This window comes from Cavia porcellus, unplaced genomic scaffold, assembly GCF_034190915.1.
Source record: "Cavia porcellus strain 051 isolate PalLab524CR breed Dunkin Hartley unplaced genomic scaffold, mCavPor4.1 scaffold_18, whole genome shotgun sequence".
NCBI classification, from domain to species: Eukaryota; Metazoa; Chordata; class Mammalia; order Rodentia; family Caviidae; genus Cavia; species Cavia porcellus.
The window spans coordinates 63427318-63450100 of NW_026947501.1; the positions used below are offsets into that span (position 1 = coordinate 63427318).

General features: G+C 44.9%; 1 protein-coding gene across 12 annotated transcripts in view; it reads right to left on the reverse strand.

Annotated features, from left to right (window-relative positions):
- Cc2d2a (coiled-coil and C2 domain containing 2A) overlaps positions 1–22783 on the reverse strand; it is a 100523-nt gene that overhangs the window by 17854 nt on the left and 59886 nt on the right. For 6 of the 12 annotated variants that reach the window (XM_063230146.1, XM_063230140.1, XM_063230141.1 and 3 more), the window contains 14 exons: positions 22094–22232; positions 20377–20580; positions 19123–19215; positions 18180–18271; positions 16747–16761; positions 14987–15154; positions 12718–12823; positions 12448–12557; positions 10888–10984; positions 10306–10404; positions 7447–7623; positions 4475–4495; positions 1833–2036; positions 205–294 (listed from right to left, as the gene is read on the reverse strand). In XM_063230146.1, coding sequence (XP_063086216.1) covers positions 205–294; positions 1833–2036; positions 4475–4495; positions 7447–7623; positions 10306–10404; positions 10888–10984; positions 12448–12557; positions 12718–12823; positions 14987–15154; positions 16747–16761; positions 18180–18271; positions 19123–19215; positions 20377–20580; positions 22094–22232 — 1615 coding nt within the window. The remainder of the gene's footprint in view (positions 1–204; positions 295–1832; positions 2037–4474; positions 4496–7446; positions 7624–10305; positions 10405–10887; positions 10985–12447; positions 12558–12717; positions 12824–14986; positions 15155–16746; positions 16762–18179; positions 18272–19122; positions 19216–20376; positions 20581–22093; positions 22233–22783) is intronic. The other 6 variants (XM_063230142.1, XM_063230143.1, XM_063230144.1 and 3 more) reach the window with 3 other exon arrangements.

Consider the following 22783-nt stretch of genomic DNA (forward strand, 5'->3'; position numbering starts at 1 on the left):
ACACTGTTTTATTCTTTGTATAATTAATTTCTTTTTAACTTAACTGTCAGAAAAATGATCCAGGAAAAAATATACTACACAATTTAGCTCATGATGCTAAACAGATGGCCAAGTAGGTTTTTATGACTAATGAATGCACAGTATAAAATCCTGCAAGCCAGTTAGCTAATACTCAATGAAGGAAGCAGTAGTAGAAGGACTTACATCCGATGTGCTCCAGAGATCACAGATACCAGCGAACGAAACCGTGTCAGGCAAGAAAGGAATCAAGGAAACGTACCGAGCCACCAGTTCCTGTAGTAACAAAATCAGCTTTGAAACGTAATTTGCAGTAAAATAGAAAGCTGTGTCCCCAGCTGCATTTGGATGCCAAGTTTTATTAATAACAGTGATCCTAGTGTCTTGTGCAGGTCTGTGCTTTCCTTTATGTGTTATATGTTACAAATATCTTCTGATCAATGGCTTAAATTTTCATTTTCTTCAGTTACTTTTGGGAAACTCAAATTCCCAATTTAAAATGATCTAGTTGTTTGTCTTTAAAACAAAATTTGTGCTTTTTTTCTTAGTTAAGAAATCTTTTAGATCATAAAAATCTAAATGCCTTTCACACATAAGCCCTTAATCTATATGCAACTGAGTGTTGTGACTTTTGGATAAACGCTATAGTGAGTCTTCCTACTTGGGTCCCTACTTGTCAGGATTGTTTTGACTATCTTTGGCCTTTTTCACTCTTACGTAAATAACAGAATCAGCTTGTTAAGTTCTACTGCAGAGTAGGGATGCACTTGGGTAATGGTCTCAGTGCTGGAACTGCTAATATTAATTGTTGAAATACATTTTGATTACTTTGAATTTGATGATGCTTGTAGCATTAGGTATATTCCAAAGAGTTTTGTTTTTGTTTTTTGGTTTTTTTTTTTTTTTTTTTTGGTTGTTTTGTTCTGAGACAGGGTCTTGCTATGTAGGTGAGGCTGACCTTAAACTCACTATGTAGCCTAAACTGGTCTTGAACTCATGGTGATCCTCCTGTCTCAGCCTCTTGAGTGCTGGATTTGCAGACATGCACTACCATGCTTGGCTAAGTAGCTATTTTGATATAGTAGAAAGTACATGAATTCTGAAATTAGAGGCCTTGGTTTGAACCCTAACAGAAGTTATTCAGACTACAAAGCAAAAACATGTTTATGTAAAACATTTTGAAAGTACACAGTACCTTCCATATGTTAATTTTTCAATATCTAATGAAATGCCAGGGACACAGTAAGCTTCAACCATTATTCACTGAAAAAATAAACTGCAGATTGTTATCAGCCCTGGTACATTCAGGCTTTGCTCATCAAAGCAACCCTTGTGTCATTAAAAAGGTTTCAATCATTATGTTCCCTCACACTTAACTTGGGTTGTTTGCTTGGTTGGCTTTACACTTACCTAGGGATTAGCAGTACACATATGGTGCATCTGCTGGGAACTGGAGGTGCAACCTTGGAGTCTCTATCTGGTCTCAGGCCACTTCCTGTCTGGTACCAGTCCCCTATTCTGCTTCTAGCCACCATGGGGTAAGCAGCTGCCCGCAACCCAGCCCTCCATCATGATGTTCCTGTATTAGAACTAATTGGAGACCGTGCCCTAAAACCACAAACCAAATTAACCATTTCTTCTGGGAAGCTGTGGAAGTCAGGAACTTAATCCCAGCAGCAGGAAAGTGGATCAACACTCTCCTCACTAATGACCTTGGTACACTTAATATCTTAAGGACCATGAAACACGACAAAGTGGTAGAGTATTGACTGAAACATTTCTGCAGCAGCATCAGCTGGCTAAAGAGTACTTACTGCAGTGGCCTGTGGGTTATTGGGGTAGACATTCAGGAGCTCCTCAGGAGGGTTGAGAGGTTTGAGGTAACGGGTAACAAAAACTGTTTTTCCACTTATGTCAGTGACTGTCGTAAGGCACTGCCGAGTCGGGAACTTTAACGCACACTCGGCTTGAAACTTCTCTGTTGCTTGAAGCAATTTCTCATCTTCCTGAGAATCAAACTTCAAAAAGAAACACTACATGGAGTTTACAGATTACAGGAGACAAAGAAGAACATGTTCAGATTCCACGCGAACTGAAAGTGTGGCTTAAGAATTATGATTCAGAGATTCCTAATAGAACCAACCTGTCTTAGTGTCCCTGTCAGTTTAATTGCTTGTATTCATAATTTAAAAACTGGACTGATTCATTAAACACATAAAGTGCATTCCACAGGATTGAAAGAAAGTAGTGAACAGGCAAGCAACCATCTAGAAATTACTGGATTAATATAACAATCTATAAAAATTAAGCTACAGATGGCATAGTAATTGTGACTGATGAGCCTCAGAGATAGACTTTATGTGACTGTATTTCCGCGCTGGCTCTAAGATACATCATCTCAGAGGTAAGATGTCCGCGTGACTGTTCCTATGGTACAACTGTCAAGCCAGAGAAACTATGGCTTTACGAAGATGGAAAATTATGAACAAAGATGATGTGAAGAAAAAGCACACAGTTGGGTTGGACCATGTTCTTTTACACCTGTTCATTTACTTATTCATCAAATACAGTAAATCCCTGACTTAGGAAAAAGCTTTGTTCTTGAAGATTTGTTCCTAAGTCTCACAAAGCAAGTCTTACACAATATCTTTATGAAAGTTTGCGACTTGAATGTTCATAAGTCAGGGACTGACTGTATTTGAGAAATGTCTGCAGAGACTAGAAAAGATTCCAGGCACACTGAACAAATTGAAACAGTTCCCTCAAAACTAAGGAGGAGAAGACAAGTGACGGAATGGGGAGGGGAGAAGGGGAAAAAAGAGAAGAGAAAAAGAAGGAAAGAAGGCAAGATTGGTGTAACTCTGGTAAATTGTGGGATGGGGGTTGGAGCTCTAATTTTGTTCCTTTATCAAGTTGTTTAGACTATTCTGAGTCTTTTCTATTTTTACAGAAATCTAAGAATCAAAATGTTAATCTTTGTGAAAAACGCTGTTGGCAGTTTGATAAGGGATTGTGCTTTTTAATGTTTATTATTTTCTTCTGTTTTTTAAATTTTATTTCATTTTTAATTTCTCAAGGAAAGATATGAGAATATTTCATGATTTGCTTTCTTTCTTTCTTTCTCTTTTCTCTGTCTCTTTCTTTCTTTCTCTCTTTTCTCTGTCTCTTTCTTTCTTCCTTCCTTCCTTCCTTCCTTCCTTTCTCTCTCTCTCTCTCTCTCTCTCTCTCTCTCTCTCTCTCTCTCTCTTTCTTTCTTTCTTTCTTTCTTTCTTTCTTTTTTTCTTTCTTTCTTTCTCAGTACCTGGGATCAAACTCACAATTTCACACTTGCTAGGCAGACACTTAGCCACTGAGCTAAAATCCCCGGCACATAACTTTCTTTTCTAATAAATGTACTTGGTGTTAAAAAAAAGAAGAAGAATAAGAAGACAAGAAAAGAAGAGGAAAGGAAACAATCTCCTCAAGCGACTTCTAGGCTGGAGCGGAACAGAGCTAAGCAGCTAGGAACTGGACACCTGGCAGCGAGTCTGTGGGGCTAAGCACAGGTGCTATGGGAGCAGCTAAGCGACGCAGCTGGAGGCACCGTCCCGGAAGCACAGCACGGATCCTGGTCACTGTTGGCCCTCTGAGCTGAAAGCTGCCAGCCTGGCCCTGCTACGTGGACTTGAGTGTCCTGCTGTGTGTCTTAACTGCATGCTGTGCATTCTGACTGGAGGGCTTGGGTGTGGATGGGATCTTTCCCCCCTCAAGCATGCACACAGCCAGCGCTCCATAAACATTAATAATCACTGAAACTTTTTTTAGGCTACCTGGATGTGAACTTAAGGAGTAGTAGGCTCTGCTGGTGATTTAAGTGCCATGGAAGAGCCAGACACTAAAAGAATTTTCAGGGTTTATTATGCAAATAATTCAGGTGGAACCGACCAGTTCACAATTTGAGTCAACAGGAAATTTGAAAGATTCTTAACTGGCTCAATTATGACTCCTTAATGTAAACATTTGCAGAAAACTGAAAGGGTTTATCTGGCTTTTGAATAGATGCACCATGACAGCCCCACCCTGCTAAAAAAAAAAAAATTGTCAGAGCTATACTCTCGTAAACAGCTCCTAGGCTTCCTGGATCTGGAAAGAGGGTCACTCCAAGGTGCAGGCAACATTCAGATTAATGACTTGTTAGACTCTTTCTGACAAATAGAGCAGGCCAAAGACATTCTTTTAGTGTGGGTGGGGTGGGGTGGTGCCAGGGATTGAACCCAGGGCCTTGAGCTTGCTAAGTACATGCTTTGCCTCTGAACTGCACCCCCAGACTGAAGCCTGGACATTTTTTGTGACTTGCAGACACCAGTTTCCTGCCAAGGAATCACACACACATCCCGACCCAGCCCTTGTCCCCAGGGACAGTGGGTAAAAGCAGCTACTTGCAGGCCTAATAATGAATTGTAAAGCAAAACAGTACCTTCTTAAGCAGGTCGCTGGTCTATCACAGGCAAAGAAGAAAAAAAGAAATGGAAGGAATGAGAGAAGCCTTTGTCGATACAAAAAAATCTATTTAAAAAATTTCGTTTTCAACCAAGATGATGTAAAGTAGATGTTAAAAGGAATGTTTGGGAGTTGCCCAGGATTTTAAAAAAGTTTTTCATTAGCAAATACCTTTTAAAAATCAGACGGAATGATTCCACTTGGGATGGTGGTAGGGGAAACTCCGTTAGCGAAGTTAATGGCGAAGTGCCATGGAAGAGCCAGACACTAAAAGAATTTGGAGGGTTTATTATGCAAATAATAAAATTCTAGGTTTTGATCCCTATTTGTGACAGTTAAGCTCAACTTTTAACTTGATTGACTTCAGAGCCAGCCTGGGGATTGGTACAGCACATCTGGGTGTCTGGGTGCATCACAGAGGCCTAAGTTAGGGCTCTGTACCTGGCCTCTGGCCCCTCCCTCTCTGCTACTGTTCCCTGCTCTGCTCCCAGCTGCTGTGAACTGGTGAACCTTGCAGTTCTGCTCCCACACACCCTTCTGCCTTTACAGTCCGCCTGGGGGCCAGCCATGCACTGAGCCTCTGGAAACTACAGGCAAAAGTAAACCTTTCCACCTTTGAGTTGTGTTGGAGAGCACTGAAGCTGAATACACGTGCAGGGCTGTGGATGGCCCAGGCACGAGTGAACTGAGAATGAGGAAACACATCACGGGCAAGATAGGCCGCAGCTGAGGCCGACTGTAGACTTTCTGGATAGCTTTCCTTAATTAGCATCAGCTGTTGCTCTGAGGGGTCCTTGAACCTGCTCAGGGTTCTTCCCTTGTCCACTCCGCTCCTTGCTCTGATTAAATACAGGCTGCCCAGCATGAGTTGGCCGGCTGGCTGGCTAGCAGTTACAAGCTCTGCCCCGAGCACTTCACTCCTGCAGCCCTAAAGACCATGCCAAGTGTCTCTTTCCTTTGAACCTTTTCCGTGCACCCATTAGGGGTCTGGGGGTCTAGGTACAGATTCCAGCAGATTTGTCTGTCAGGCTCTGAGTCCAGCAATATGAAGCCTCACTAACACTGATGCTTTAGGATAAGAGCTTTCCCACAGCTTGGCAGTTTCTGTGTTGGTTGTTTAGAATATCAGGGTCCTGTCAGTCAACTGTCCCCCTGTCAAACAGTAACCAGAACAAGCCCTCTCTAGAGGCCCTAGGGTAATGATTCCTGCAGCCACATGGGCAGTGAAATGCCACCCAAGGCAGTGGTAGCTGCCTGGTTCCCTGCTGGGAGCAGGGCTGCAGGACTGGGGGACGTGTGGCAGTCCTGGCGGACTCTCCAGAGGAAACCTAGAGCAAGCCTAGGGAGTTCACCTTTTCTGTAGGCTGCAGACCGCTTGCCTATGATTTGGAAACTCGTCTCCAGATGGTGGACTAGCTAACTGCCTTTGCTTTTGTTTAGGATTCACAGAAATGATAAAATCATCTTTTGTCTGGGACCACTTTCTGTGTGTACATGCTTGTGAGCTTTCTCTTGAATTTATGTATGAAGACAATACTCAATATGCAGTTCCCTTTCTGAAAATATTAAGATGCACCTATTCTAGTGTTATTTTGAAAACTACAGCGTTAGTGGTTAATTTGAGCCAGGATGATGGAACATGCCTGTAAACCTTGCATTTGGGAGCCTGAGACAGGAGGACTGCTGTGAGTTTGAGGCCAACCTGGGATATGTAGGGAAACCCTGTCTTAAAAATGACAAAAAAAAAGTGATTTGAGTTTAAGTATATTTGTTTTTCCAATAATCTTTTATACCTTGCAAATGCCTTCCAAATGGGATATAAACATGGTATTTTTCTCTGTGAATCAAATTGGAATACTGGACAAGAAATACAAGTGTATTCTTTGTGTGTGTGTGTCTGTCTCCATCTGAGTCTTAACTGCAGTGGAAGACTAAAGAGGGCGTTAGGTTACACTTCACGGTGGGGCAGTTACCAGCTTGCAGTACCATGAATACACACTTTGTGAAATTTCTACTTGCTTTTCTAGGCTAATGGACCACTAGTCCCTTATAAAATACCTGTCACATACAGGATGATCAGTGATGTCTGCTGGGTGTACACAGTGTGGAGTCAGAAGTTTAAGTGTCCCCTCTCCATGTACTGCCCGTGTGACACTCAGTAAATCCTGTCTTACTGATTCATTGCCCGAGATGCCTGAGAGTGTAAAAGGAGGGAATGTACCTCAAATGTCTGACAGTGCTGAGGAGCAAGGACTGAGACCACTTTGGTGATGGTTACCACTGCATTAACCTGCATCTCAATAAGAGGTCACAATCAATCACTTTTTGCCAAATCCAAAAAAGGCAGTATGCATAAGGCCTGCATAAATACACTGAGAAAGTTTATTTCTCAGTGATGAAGGTTGGGGAACTGCTGTTACCAAGTAGAAGTTATGAAAATTTTTCTTTCTGGAGCTGCTTAGAAGAGTATCTATGCACATATTGATTCATCTAATGAAACACATTTTGGTAACCCATGACGGTCATCTGGCCTTGATCCTATGAACTGATTCAGTGCCTGGCCTCAGCCAGATCTGTGAGGTCAGATGTGGAAATCTATTCCAGCTTGGGTGCCAGTAGATTTCAAAAGAGGAATCTGATTTTCTAATTTGTCATTTTTCATTTTCTTCACACTGAGTAAGTTATTTTAAAAGCAGAACATGTTTATATTTGTTCTGCTTTGGCCAAAAAGTTTAGGTTACTAATTGACCTAATTACTGGCTCGGTAAAAGTATAAATCAGCAATATGTTGTCTCATTCACATGCAGTCCAAACTGGAAGAATAATTGGAGACTGAAGCAAGAAAACCTCGGTAGAGTGCAAAGTTTACAGTAGCTTAGCCTTGCCAATACTTCTCAGGTTTTTGCTAGCATTAGACATGGTTTCCAAACTGCGTATAAGCACAGTTACCTTCTCCCTAACAGACTCTCCCGGAACCAGCTGCGGCTCGATAGTAATGAACAGTGTGAGATAGGAACCTTCACTTAAGCTTCGGACGGAATCAAGGCCTCGCTCCAGAAGCACGTTTCGCTCCTTACTGTAGCCCAGGAGAACTGGGGGAGTATTTATTTTAAATGTTCCATCAATCTGTGAAGAAAATGTGACGTGGTAAACATTCTGATGATTTTCCGACAGAGGTTCAAAAACAAATGTCAACCCCTCCTGGATGAAATAGAAACTAGCACAGCTGACATTCCAAGCCCACCCTATTTCCCTGGCTTCATCTCCCAAGCTCACAGGAGAAAGGCTCTGTATTTCCTGCCTTGTTTTGCATTTAGCCAAGGATGTGCTGGCTATAGAAGTTGCTTGGGTTTGTAGCTTGGCTTAAACTCCAGGTGCCTCAGCTTCCTCATTTATAAAAAGGAGACAGCTACGGCACTTACTTTGTAGGGCTGTGTTGTGATTATTAGTGAATTAAGAGATACAAAACACTACCAACAGTGACTGGCATGTGATGTGGGCTCTATAAATACTGGCTGGCAGAACTCCCCTGTTCTGCAATGCCAGCCTGCCATATTGAGCTTACAGAATTTTAATCATGTTTTAAGGCTTGAATCAAATGCTTATATCACAAGCTTCTTTGTTATCTCTATCATTTTCCCATAGAATGTTTCTTTCATTTGTTACATTAACACATTCTGCTCAGCTTTATAGTTGTGTATTTGTCACATGCTGGATAACTGCTCTCTGCAAGTATTTTTCCTTCTTTAGTGTCACCTGTCTCTGACACACAGCAGTATTTTGAATGCACTGTAGATGTTCAGTGAATGTGGGCTGAATAGATGGATGACCACTCACGTATATAGAAGGAGCTTACATAGAATTCAAAAAGGCAGAACTTTTTTACTTTTGTAAAGTCAAAATTATTCAGGGTTGGAATTTTAAATGCATGAGTTTGAAGAGCATCTAGTTTTTATTTCAGTCTTTAAGAGTAGCTTTTGTGTGTCAGGAGAAATAAAAAAAGAACTTAACATTTCAGTGGATATATCTTGTAGGGCTGAATTATGGAAGCCACCATTTATTTGTCTCCTTACATCAATGGAATGAGCCTAACCCAATCTGATGGTAGGATACTGCAAGGTTGATACACTGTGTCAACCTGAGAAGTTTAGAAGCCTCACTAAGTAACTCAGCAGTTTTGCATCCTAGGGTATAGAGGACATGCTCTAAGGCAGCTGTTTACACTCCAGGATGTTGTAGTGGTTGATTCATTGTGTCAACTTGAGAAGTTTAGAGGTTTAACTAAGTGAGCCATCACGGGGCCAGTGAACATCCTGAGCCTGTGTAAGAGGAGGTCGTGGAGGGCTATACCTGCCTCAGGGTGGGTAGCCTGAATATAATATAAGGGAGGAAAAGGGGCTTGCTTCCCAATTTAGCCATGGCTAAATGCTCCCTAGCATACATGTGGTGATGGTTACCACTTTGGAATCAGACAAAACTTCTTAAAAGATAAATGTAATGAAGTTACTCTTCAAAGGAACATTGAAACATATAAACAAGAAAAGTAGATTACTTCTTTCTCCTTGATCAGTCTTATTAGAAGTTGGTAAAAGTTGAATCCCAACTGTACTTTAAGCCTTTGGGCTTTGGGTAAGTTATGTAACCTCTTTTTGCTCTGTCTCTTCATAAAATGGGAATAATAAACGCAGCTGTGCTGTAAGGCTTCACTGCGGTGACATGAAAGGAGCCTCATCTGGGTAACATGCACCCAAAATGACCTTTACTATGGGATCAGGATTCTCCTTGTTACATGTACTCCAGAAAGCTGATGCAGGACTGAGGAATGAGACATATAGGAAACACACAGCTTACAGCACATTCCAGGAAGAACCTACTGACAGAGCCATCGGAAAGGGAACAACTTGCTCACAGGTAGCGATTCCTGGGGTGAGCTCTGGGCATTGCCAGGGCAGGAAATAGGAGACTCACTCATCAGGAAGTTTGGGGTAATTACCTCTGAGTCCCCTTCTAAATATGACTTTCAGCACTGCCAAATATTATAGGCATGCTCTTTACATTTTTCTTCATTTAATATCTATTTGAAGATATACTTGTTTCTTCTGAGTGTGATACCACACTGTCCCCTTTGTGCAGGGCGGATCGCAGTTCCAGAACATCCCTGAGGTTCCAGCTACCCTAAGTTTGCCCAGTGGAGGGTTGCTTTTGGTTTTACTGGAGACCCTGTGGTCCAGGAAGCTTTCACTCTGTGCAGTCATCATAGTGGCTCAGGGTCTCCACTTGCCATGGATTTAACAGTGGGACAGCAGAGAGATTTCAGAGTCCTTAACTGTCCCAAGTCAGAGCTGCTGCCCTTTTAGAGCTGACAACCTAATGAATCTCTTTTAGCAAAATCATTAACAATGAAGAAGGGTATCTTTGTGCAGCGTGTTGGTGCTAATGAGTTTTTCATGCTTTAAACAGTCTGCACTGGAGAAGGGTTAGCAGAGCACACTGGATTAGGCAGTGTTCCAATTACATTCGGTCATTTATTAATTCCATTTTGGTCATGTTGACAAGTTTGCACTTTGTCCTCCCTCCTTCACTTTTATTGAAATATTTAAAATATTTTCAGATTTGAATAGCCATGCATTAATCATTAACTCTAATGCTTAATTTATTAATGCCTCCTGAGCCACACTTATATCATTGCTTCCAGGGTAATGACTGTTTTCATTCCAAAGGCTGCGTACCTATGTGTGCTTGGGGTTGCCAGGAAGAATGGGCAGAGATGTTCCCCATTCCTAAGGAATTCTGATTCCAGATACTTACCCTTGCCTGGGAATATATGGTGCTAAATGGAATCTTCACACACCCTAACCAGTGTCTCTCAATCCGAGTGTGGATGCCACTTCCTCTTTCCCGATCATCCTAAAGGAAATGTGTGGGGTGGTAGAAATTATTTAAGAACTCCAGGCATGCATTTAGTTACTTTTTCACTTCATTTCTTCAATCTCATGCAGACTGTTTAAAGAAAGCAGCAGGATTTTAGCTAAAAGGTCTGACTTAGATTAGACAGACCCAGGTAAATCCTGGTTCAGATACTTAACAGCTTTGTGAACCTAGGAGTCTTTCACTGTCTTTGAACTTCAATTTTTTCATCAATCAAGTGCAGCTTCAATAATGTACTTCATGGGATTATTTTAGAATCAAATAAGATGATGCATATAAAGCATCTCTTACAATTCCTGGAACAGAGCGGACACTTGCCCCATGTCATTTCCCTACTTATCCATGTCAAGTCTCAAAACATTTAAAACATAAGAAAGCTGGGAAATGTGTCTGAGACTTCTACTGGGATCAAGATATGACAAGTACAGAGTTCAGGTGTCTTCCTTAAAACTGAGAACTCACCTCTAAGATATCGTGCAGCACTTCATCAAAAATGTTAATGAACACATCGTCTTTTACCGACTGTAAACTGGCTGTACTGTAATCCCCATTAGGGGCCCTGCAAAATAACACCGGAGCAGGGACCATGAGAACAAAGAAAACAGAAGTAATGAGATGTAAATGTCAACGTCTGAAAATACCCAAGTACAAGGCACCAAGCAGAGAGGCAGCACCTTCTTCCTTCCTTTTTTTTTTTTACCAGGGATTGAACTCACGACCTTGAGATTGCCAGGCAGGCACTTAGGCTGCTAAGCTAAATCTCTGCCACTTCCCTTTAAGACAGGCTCTCACCATGTAGTTCAGGCTAGCCCTGAACTCCTTATGTAGTTCAGCTTGGCCTCAACATGCAGGGATCCTCCTGCCTCAGCCTCCTCAGCACTGGGATTGCAGGTGTGTCCCCCAGGCCTGGCTATTAAAGGCAGGGCTTTCATTTCCAGAACCTGTCTTGCACAGTGAGAAGGTCAGATAGTAACCACCCTCCACTGCAGAGAGCACCAGACTGGAGACTGCAGAGCGGACTCCTCTGCTGGCTTGCTCTTGTGAATCTTGGTTTCCCCCGAGCTCACAGTAAGGCAGGATGGAGCTGGCACAGTGCAAGGCCACAAGGTCTCCTGCTGACTCTGGGGTCAGTTGTGGCCTTGCTTGCTCAGCTCTGGGCCCTGAGGGTGCTTGTCCAGCAGAAGGGGCCCCAGGAGTCAGTCTCACTGATGGCTGAATGCACCCTCCCCTCCACCCACTTTCTCACACACCAGGAAACCAGCACAGGAGCAGAGGCCTTCCTGGAGGGCCAGGCATTTGCCTTTAAGTGGACTCATTCTCTCTGCTTGGTCCCCTGCTCACCCTGCTCAGTTTCGAAGTTCCTGCGTGGCTTTTAGGACTTCACTTTCCCTTTAGGGATATTTGTTTCTTCTCTATAAAAGCAGAAGGTCAGTTCCTTTAAGTGCTAAAATAATAAAAATCATTAAAATAGCTAGAATTCTTGGATCAGAGTTGTGGAATGCTTGTTTATTTTTGGCAAAGACAAAAATGTCATTTAGGGACTCTAGAGAGTTTTAGTTTTGCTTAAGGACAGGACCAGAGGAAGGAGGGAAAAATGGGGCAGGGTTGGTGAAATCAGGTGGTAAAAGATTTGTGATTCAACAAGCCAAGCCTGTCGGGCTTGATGGTGCCTGCCTGTAATCCTAGCACTGTGGGAGGCTGAGACAGGAAGATCCTAAGTTCAAACCCAGCCTGAGCAATTTAGCAATTTTGTGAGACTCTATCACAAACAAATAGGTAAACAACAACAGCAAAAAAGCCACAGCCTAAGGGAGCACAGAGTATCCCACCATGACCCCAAGTTTCAGACACTAGACACTTGCATATTTATGGAGCCACCTGTGGTCAAGAGACAACAGAAGGCTTGGTTCAGGGCACCTGGTTCCTGTTCCAGCTTTCCACTGTCCGCCTCTCACCTCAGGCATTTCTCACTGAGCCTCTGTGTCTTTACACTCAAGTTCTTTAAAAGAGAACCATGCTTACCTGAATGGAAATTCAAGTTCTTCATTCCAGCTGGGGTTGGGTCCTTCAGCGGTGGTTGTGTGGCAAATCGTTCGTTGAAAAGAGACTTCCACAAAAGGACGCACTGAAACCTTACAAACAAGCACAAATCCTGCTTAGCTGAGTTATTCAGTTCTTAGCAGAGGGAGCCTATGCTTACTAGTGTATTTCAAAAATAAAACGAAGCAGAAAGCAAGGCTGCTCCTGAAGGCCATGGGCTGCACGGATCCGCACCCAGCACCTGGCTCTCACCTGGCTGAGGGGGGTGTCGGGGCTGTGCGGGGGGCTGTGTGCCCCCGGGGAAGCCGCATGCCTGTCACTGAAAGTCCTCGAAGACCTCGCCGGCTGCTGGGATTTGCTGGGAGGGAAGACGTATAAAGGCATGAGTGACAAGGTGCGTCTGCTGATCCAAGGAGAAGCTGGTTTCTTCAGAGAGGCTCAGCCCTGGCAGCTGTGGGGAAAGCCACTCTTCCTAAGCTTGGGGGTATCTCTGATTACGTGGGCATCCCCAGCTCCCTCTCCAGGCCTGCATGTCTGGTGAGGACAGAGCAAAGGCCCCTTCCCTCCTGCCCTGTGGTAGGCGTCTGGGAAGACCTGTCTTTCCCATGAGTGAGCCTAATCCCTAGCAGGCAGCAGAAGCCTGGCCAGCTGCCCTGTGTCCAGGCAGTTTCAGTTTTCTCTGCCATACTTTGTTTGAATTGCGCTCTCCAGCTTGAGTTGAGACATAGGTCCAGGCCAGGAATTCTTCCCGGGCCTTCGCAGTCTTATTGGGAAGAGGAGGCTGGGAACCCCAGCTTGAGTTGAGATCACTGGGTCTTACTCCTTTCTCCCCCCGCCCCACCTTTTTTTGCTTTTCAAGACAGAGTGTTGATCATTCAGGCCAGTCTTGAATTCATTTGGCCTCAAACTTGCAGGGATCCTCTGCCTCAGTTTCCAAGTGCTGGCATGACAGGGAAGTACAGGATTACCACCATGCCCAGGTCCCTTCTCCCTTTTAATCTGCCATTCATACAGGGACAAATGAAGGCCCCTTTCAGAGAGCCTCACCAGATGCCTCTGCCTCAGGATCCTAACTACCCACTGGCATACGCTGTGCTGCATTTGATGGTTTGCCAAGTATTTTGCATTCATTCCTGAGCAACGTGCAAAATGTCTCTTCCTACCAGGAGGTCCCCTTCTCACAGCAAGGTCATGGACGGACTGAGACAGAGCAAGTGAAACATTCAACACTGCACCTGCCAAAGAAAACCCTCCACTCTTGGGAAAACTGTAAATTGCTTTATGAAACAAACAAATGCAAGTACGTGCTTTTTTTTTTTTTTTTTTTTGAATCTATGCTAGACTTGGGATGCAGAAACAAACAGGGCAATGCTTCAGCTCAGGCAGGCACGTGGCAGTCTCCAGGTGAGGTAACACGCTAGGCTGGAGGAGTGGCATGGTTATAATAGCAGAGAGACTGGTCAAAATCCCTATTTGGTGGAGCACGAGGGTGGAGGTAAAGATTTGCGTGAGCTCAATGGAGAAGTCAATGTCTGAACTATCTTGCTGCATCTACACTGAAACTTGTAAGTCAAACACACTTTCTTGAACTATTTGAATCAGTGGTTTAACATGTAAGAATATTATATACAGACAAAATAAAATGGAAGGAACACCTCTCTGTTCCTTAAAAACAAACAACAAAACAGCTTTTCACTCTGGAGTTGAGCTCTGATGCCCTCAGGGTGGGAGGGCTGGGGGCATCTTCAGGAACAATGGAAGATTCCAGGCCTCATGTAGACCCTTACAGGAACCAAAGCATTGAGAACAGCTGGTGCCGAAAAATCAGTCAGTGAAGAAAAACTGGGCAAAATAATTGGGTGAGAGAATGATGGGTAAAGAGTAAAAGAGGAGGAAAGAAAATGCCAAAGGTCAGGCTGGCCTTGAGCTCACTTGGTAGACCAGGCTGGCCTCAAATTTGCCACGATCCTCCTGTCTCAGCCTCCCTAGTGCTGGGATTACAGGCGTGTGCCACCATGCCTGGCTGAAACTGTAATTGTTGGTTGTTCTGTTCCTGGTCTCTGAGTGGATAAGAAACTCAGCCTCATCTCACCTGCCCGAGGACCCCCTTGCCCCCAGGGTAGTGAGCCAGGGTGGTCACAGATGACAGGAGGGAAACTCTGGCATCTGCCCAGCCCACGCCTGCTGCTCAGTCCCCACATGTGTGGCTGTAGGGGACAGGACTGCGGATCCACACCTAACCCCTCAGCACCTTCAGCTTCTCTCTTGAGGGGACAATGCTTGGCTGCAGGAGCACTTCCACCTCCTGAGAGAAAGCAAACTCGGAGGGAAGCAGGGGACAGCGGAGCCTTAGGAAGACATCAGTCCAGCCCCTGCAGGCCACCGTGCAGTCGGCTATACCTCTAGATCTCGAGTTCCAGGGATGTCCCCAGCCTGGGACGGCTGTCACTTATCACTGTGGCAAGGACCCCTGGCCCCTGGGCAAAGCAGCCCCGTGGGACAGGGATGAGCACCGGCTCACCTGGCTGGGGGCTTTCTCACGGGGATGTCGTAGGCCCTGCAGATGTTCACCAGCAGCTTTATGTCCCCGTCAGACAGGTTCTGGGCCGTCACCTTCTTCCGGCCTTTCCGCCTTGGCCTCAGTGGGCGCTTCTGTTCTGCTAGCTTGAAAAGGCTTAGGCCCAGAATGCTAATGATTACAGAACTCGATTAGGATGCAGAGGAAAGGAGGTCCCGAAAACTGCGCGATGGCTTCCCAGACTCTGCCCCGGTGTCTCCCAAGGGCCTTTGAGAACGCTGCCCTTTTAAGGAGTTTGGAGTAGTTTACTAATTCTGCTGAACGGGCGGATGCCCCTTCTTGGGTGCTTAACATTGATTTCATGAGAGCTGGGTCCTGGCCGTGCCTCAGTCTCCCTCCTTGCCCTCTGCCTCGCCCACCCAGCAGCCCCTCCCTGCCTCGTGCCTTGTGCAGGCCCAGCCTTCCCCTCTGCTCCTGCCCATCCCTCCCTCCAGTGGGTGGCATCTTACACATCCCATGTCCCACATGGCCCCCCCAGAATCCCCTGCCTCAGAGCTGGCAGAGCCATTCCCTCCTTGGCCTCTTCCACTCAGCCTGCTCCACACGCAGGGTGGACCTGGGACTTCTCCATCTCAGGGTACAGGGATCTGGGTGCAAATCCTGGCCCCACTCTACCTCGGGACAGGTTATTTCACCTCTCTGAGTCTCTCTTTCCTCATCTGCAAAATGGGCTCCCTAATACCTCCCCCTTGTAGGGTGGATGAGGACTGACTGTGCTGGGGTGCCCTCCATGGATGCCCTGCTAATTGCAGCTGTGCTGGGGGGAGGCAGAGACTGTGGGGCTAGTGACTGTGTGGAAGAAGAGGAGGAGAATCCTCCTCTGTCTCTCTCTACCTTTCACAGAGATGATACGCAATAAAAACTCCTGGAAAGATGAAGCCAAAAACGCCAGTAATCACAGGAGAAGTCTTGGGAGCATATCAGTTCTGGGCCAGAGACTAAACAGAAACACAGACGTGACACTGTGTCTGGAAGCTGACACCAGTAACTGCCCAACAGCCACAGAACAAGGCCAGCTGTGCAGCGCCTTCCACCGGCCGCGGGACTCCTGGTTGTCTGCTTCCCTGCTGAGCCCTGATGTGGGCAGCAGCCCCGGTCTGCTGGCTCTTCTGCTGGAGGTGCCCAGCAGCTGAGGCTGGGGGCCCTGCTGCCTTCTCTGGGTGCTCAGGGGTCCTGGGGATTTTTAGGTGTGGCTTGTGTTGGTTCTGCAGGGTCTATGAGCAGAGGTGCTGTTTGTTATAAGCACCTTCTGTGTAGCCGGAAGAGAGCTAGCACCTACCTAGTATGTTTCTAATCCTCACAAACATAGTATTTATCCCACTTTTCAGACAAAGAAAAGAAGGCTCTGAGAGGTGCTAGGATTTGCTGAAGGTCATGCAATTTTGCTTTTTTTCCATAAGAAAATGAAGTATTAGGAGAGGAGTTGGTGTCAGACCAGGGCCACTGACTACACACTGCCAGGACAGAGTCACTCCACCAGGACCTGCCTACCCCAGCTTGGGGACCTCACCAGCACAGCCCTGTGCCCCAGTGAACAAATCCCTCTTCTTATCGACCTCCCCCCACCAGGTGACCCCTCCTAGGGGACCTCGATGCCTCCATAGCAATTTCCAGAGCACCATGCTGAGTGGACCATTGCATAGAGAGACATCTTAGGGGAAAGCCAAGAACAAACTGAAATTAAAAGAAAAGAATGGACATACCCTGAGCCTTCAGAACTTAATGCAGAAAGTAAAGCAGAAAAACAAAACAAAACAAAACAAAAAAAAAAAAAGAAAAAGAAAAAGAAAAGAAGGAAAGAAAGGAAAAACAGCATGAAAAATCACCATCTGTTGTAATTGTCATTTTCTTCACTAAACATTCAATGACTAAGCTTTGGGCATGGACTAGGACAGGGGTTTCCCATAAATTCGTGGGGATATCGCCTCTCTTCTACACAGGTTGCCATCAGTAGAACCTTGTCTGATAGTTTGTTTATTTATTACTTATGACTCCTTCCCAGCTTGATGGTGGTGAGGAAGCACATACACAGGAAATAGCCTTTTCAGGAGACCAAGAGGTTTGATCATAGAAAAGGTCATGAGGTGAAGGGGCCCCTCGAGACCATCACTATGGAAAGATGTCCTGCACCTTTTATTCATCCATCACTAGCTGAGGATTATTCTAAATAACAGGATGTGGAGCAAGCAAATACTGTCAGTTTCTAACTTCCTGGGAAATATCCGCATTTTCCTGCTGCCCTTCACCCACACTGTGCCCCTGGGCTGGAGTCCTGAGGCCGGGCCTCCCTGGAGACCCCAGAACTTTGGAGTCCCCTCCTGCGCTGTAAGATGGGAGGGCTTCGGCAGCCTGGCCTTGAGAGGCTAAGTGCATGTGCAGGAGGACTGGGTTCTGGACCCAAAAACAGTGAAAACCAGGGAGGTTGCCTTGGAAATACAGGTAGGAGAGACTGTTACTTGTTCTAACAGAAATTCCCCAATTAATGTCACCACAATGCACTGTTGTGGACCCAAATGTATAGCACGTAATGATTTTTATACTGTTTGGTATTTTTAATTTATCACATATATGTATAACTTTTATGATAAAGAACTCATAGAACAAATAAATAGCTTGAATTAGGGAAACAGAAGGAGTATCTTGTTTTGTTCAGATTCTACAGAGTTCCCGGTTAAGTTAGCAAAGATTGATCATGCAAGCATTCAGGGTAGCTAGAAGTCAGATATCGTGCTTTTCTTAAGCATTTGGGTGTTTTCACTTGTGAAGAGAATTGTCATATTAAACTCTGATTGAAAGAGAACATTATCTTTTCTTTGTCCTCCTGACCTTCCCACCGTGAAAGTACAAAGAACACTGCTCCTTCTGTCTGGAGATATTCCAAGACCCCTAGTCGATGACTGAAGCCCCAAATAATACTGAAGTACACACACTTATATATTTTTTTCTGAGGCATGCATATCTATGATAAGGTTTAAGGTAAAGTGAATCATGGTATGGGATTAACAACAACACTAAAATAGAGCTGTAATAAAAGTTAGATGAATATGGAAAAATCTTATATGACATCATTCATCTTATAGAATAAAAATAAAGACTTTTATAGGAAATAATAATGGCTTGGTTTAATTATTCTTACCTCATATTGGGAACTTCTTCTTCTACTACCAAGTCAGAAAGAAGAAAATGGTGTTTTGCAATTAGGAAACGATTCACTACTGATTCTCTAACCTGGGGAAGAAATCAGCTTTAGTTAAAAATATCTTTACTGCCCACCTCCTTGGCGCCTTTGCCCACCCTCGCCTAAGTGTTCTCTGCCCTCCAACTGCTACTTTTTGCAGTCCTGGTTTCCTCTTGCAGTAAATGCTGTAATTTCTCACCCATAGCTTGTAAGTTCCCTGAAGGCTTTCAGGAAGCTCGACAAAAGCTAGTAAACCTTCGCTGTGTGAATGCTTTAGGATTGCAAAAAAATCAGACTGGACTCAAAGAACATGGTTCAGAATTGATTCTTGTTTTTCCTCTATGCAAAATGATCAACTTTCTAATTTCAATAAAAGATCTCTTAACTTCTATAAATTTTTTGTGTGTAGGGGTTCACGAACCACAGGGTAGATAAACTAGATAGGAAAAAATGCCTGGTAATTATAATAGCATTCCTTAAAGTTTACTGAAGGTGGGAAAGAAAAAAATGGAAAAAAGGGAAAAAGGATAAACAAAAGAATGTTTCAACTTTAATTTTCAGTTTTCTAGCGCAAAAAAACCAGTTAGCTTTTAGTTAAAAAAATTTTTTTTCTAACTACTGTGGTAACCATTGTAATACAATGCAATGTAAGTACAAACATTCAAATATTAAAAATTGAGTCGTCTATAATCATAGCCCATTTATATTTGCTGTAATAAATCACAACATGTCCTAATAGTTTCATATATTACCGATTTCATATTTGTATTTATCAGAAAATAAATCAAGAGGTTAAGCTTGTCAATGGTAATACAGATATTTACAGAGCAGAGAGCTTTCCACCCAAGAACGCTTACTCCTTCTCCCCCAGTAAAGCCCGCTTTAAAGCACCCCCCCTCACCTGCTGAAGGTACTTGGCTACTATAGCCCGGTGGGTGTCTATGTGGTCCTTGGTTTCAATTACACTTTTGTCTCGTAACCGCTTCTCATAGTCCTAAAACAAACGGAGTAGTATCAAAGTCTTATGATTTTAAAGTACTCTCTGTTGCTCCTCTTGGGAACAGGGAATTATTTATCAACATGGCTTTGAAGTCACAAAGGAGGGTTGTAAATGTTTCTCCTAAGTTTTGGTTCATAATGGATCTTGGATGTGGTATTTAGGACTCTGAGTCACGGTCAGGTGATGGAATAGCCTTCCTAGTAGTAGGATATTTAAGTTAAGTGTTCATGCAGGAAGGAATAGAAGCCACAGAAGAAACGAAGGGACATACAATTCAAGATGCTTAGCTTGTCAAGCAACTTAACTAAAGCCCCTGCTTACGTTCTGTCTTAGCTATTTTAAGTACAGCAATTACACAAACAGTGGAGCGCTCCATTGCAAACATTCCCATTAGCACACGATATCTGCCCGGAGCTGTTGGCTCTGTCTGCCTAGCCCTCTCCTTTTCTGTCATTGAGACAGAGTGGGTGCCCTTGGGAACGGCCACATTCTTTTTTATGTCCAGTCTCTGTCCAAGATGAATGGCCAGCAGTGGCTTCTAACCCAAGCTTGGTGATTCAGAGTTGTTCCCCAAGACTTTTGAACCTGGGACTAGAGGTCATCTCCATTCCTACTGGGGAAAGCTACCAAATGTAAACTTGGAGAGGTTGGTGACTGTGGGACCGAGTGGACAGATCCCGTCTGCAGGAGGGGAGAAGGCAGCCACCACATCAGCAGCCCAGCCAGGATGGAGAAGGTCCTGGCAGCGGGCAGGCCCTACATCCTGGGGTTTGGGCGCAGGTGGCTGCCTGCAGTCGCTTGTCTTTAGACGTTCAATACTAATTTGGAATTAAATATCAATAAACTTCCACTGGTGTCTGAAGTTGTTCCAAATTGAGTTTTCATCCCTTAGGATCACAAATGCAAGCCACTGGTTGGTAGGAAGAACCAACTAAAAATATTCACCAAGAATAGTGTCTGCATGAAAAGAAAATTATTCTGCACGAAAGGGATTAAAATCCAAGAAAAATAATGGATAGACTATATGTAAGTATGCTATAAAAGAAAAGCTAATTTTGATACTGAGAACATCAGCAAAGACAACCACATCACAGACAACCACATACCAAATGCCACAGCAAATATTGTATTCACTCTTCTCGGGAAATTTCTTACCTGGAATACTTTTTCCAAGATTTCTCGGTCATATGCCGGGATTTGCTTATAATTTCGGAATTCCGGTACCTCTTGGCTTCTGAGACAAAGAAGCCTGAATCGTTTGGATCTATTTAATTCCTCACTGGTGACAAAATTAAACTCCTGCTGCAGCTGCTCCAGTCGAAAGAAATCAGGCACATAGGATTCCCCACTGGTAGCAATCTATAAAAATCAGAAAATGCAAAACTCCAGACAACAGGAATATTTCATCCAAAGAAACCCAGCACTGGGCTCTTGGTAATCTTTAACAGTTCTAGACCGAAAGTTTTGAAAGACAAAAACTTATAATCATAAAGAGGCAGATGGTATTATATTCACTTAGAAGTTCTAAAAAGTACCATAAATCATTTTTCCAAAAACAGGAATTCTCAGTTTCATTTCTTGTGTGCATGATTCTATAACAATGTTGCGATACAATGTGATAAAATTATAGAGACTGAAATAAAGGAAATATTTGGACATATTTCAGTGCATGAATCAGCACCCCCTAGAAGAAAGATTACTCACGTGCACAGCACATGTGAAATCCACACAGTGGGCAGCTTTTGCACGTGTTTGTGCATTAGTTAAATAAAGGCATGAGTCGGCTGGTTGGCTTCATTTGGCTGTGTGTCTGTCCTTCCTGTCTGAACAGCATCTCAGGAACTTGGTCATAGAGAAAAGTAAGCTGGAGGTGGACAACAGGGAGCCCACTTCCAGGGCCCCACGGAGGCACTGAGTCTGCGAGGCATGGGCTGCACGCTGCCCAGGAGCCGCCTGCCTCTGCTCCGTGCTTTGCAGTGTGACCTCCTCCTGACCAGAGGGAGACCAGACAGCAGAGACGTGCTGGGGCCTCTGGATGGGAAAGGGAACGCTGCTTTATGCTGGGGGTGGTTCTGGTCCGTAACAAGTGTTATGGTTTATATCTAGATGTTCCCCCAAAGCTTCCACTGTCATAGCGGGGAATTTTGAAGGTGGCTGGGTTAGAGTGTGTGAGTATGGGTTAAGGGAGTGATGCTGAGATGAAGGGCGCCCCACACTGTGTGTGGGTGGCAGCATTCACAAGGTCTGTAGACTGCATGTAATATCAAGGAAGAAAAAAAAAGGTTGCTACTGCTTGCTGCCTTGTGCCTGCCCTGCCATGGACTGCTTCTCCTCTGCCATGCTTCCCTGCCCTGGAGCCAGCCAACCATGGACTGAAACCTCTACAAACTGTGAGCTAAACAAATCTTTTCTCCTTTAACTGTGGGTTTCAGGTGTTTTGTCTCAGCAATGAGGAAAGTAAGACCACAGGAGACCAGTCAGGAAGGCAATCCTCGTGCTCACTTAAAGATCTCTTAGAATATCCTATCGTTACGTTAGAGATGAGGAAAAAGCTTGTACTCTGACATCAGACCATTTATTAGCTGTGTGACTGCCCGTAACGAACTGTGGGTTTCTGGACTCAGCTTCCTCTCTGTGGAACTGGGAGATAAAACCTGTCTTAGGGGCTTTTACAGAAGTCACAGCTAAGAGTGACAGGGACAAGACCCAGCATTTATTGCAGGGAGCTGCACCCGGCTGAGCATCTACAGGGCTCCCATAGCCAGGTAAGCAGCAGAGCTGGGACTCCAGCTGTCACTCAGCACAGCACTCCTGTCATTGCACAGAACTGCGCAGGAGCACAGGGTGTGCCACACAGGGCCCCCTCTGTTACCGAGATCAGCTGCATCAGAGGGGCGTTGTTGGGGTCATTCGGGTCCAGCTTGGACTCAGCTGCCCACTTGGCCAGCTTCTTCATGTCCGTTAGTCCTGATGTGCCGATTGATGAGATGGCATCTGCTCTCTTCAATGCACTGGAAGGAAAGAAAGAAAAAGAGGAAAACAAAGGTGGTTCGATTCTATAAGGCTTGCTTTATCACCCACAAGTCTGCTTCGGGGTCACAAAACCCCAGGGCACTGCCTAAGGAAGCTCTGACCCTCCGTGGGAGAGGGTCTCATCCCAGGCACCTGTGCCAGGCTTCTTGGCTTGCTGACCACTACCAAATGCATCACAGGGCAGTGAGGAGGGGACAGAAGGGAGGCGACCTGCCGCACAGCTATGTGCTCACCCTGGGTCCTGGCCAGGGAAGAGGAACTGCGGTATGTGTGGCCCAGGACACCCGTGGGGACACTGGAGCTGAGGACAAAGCTAAATGGAAGCCCAGCTTTCCCTAAACCCCGGCTCTGGACAGGGCATCCGAAAGGAGCCAGGGTGTCAGGGCCGAGGCATGTCAGTAGCTCAGCCCATCGCAGCCTCTACCAAGGAGCTGGTAGCTGTAACCCGCCAGAGGTGTCGCCAGCACCGATCTTGAGAGAGCTGGGGCAGAAGGCCCCTGCCAGTGCCGGCCACACCTGCACGGAGGCA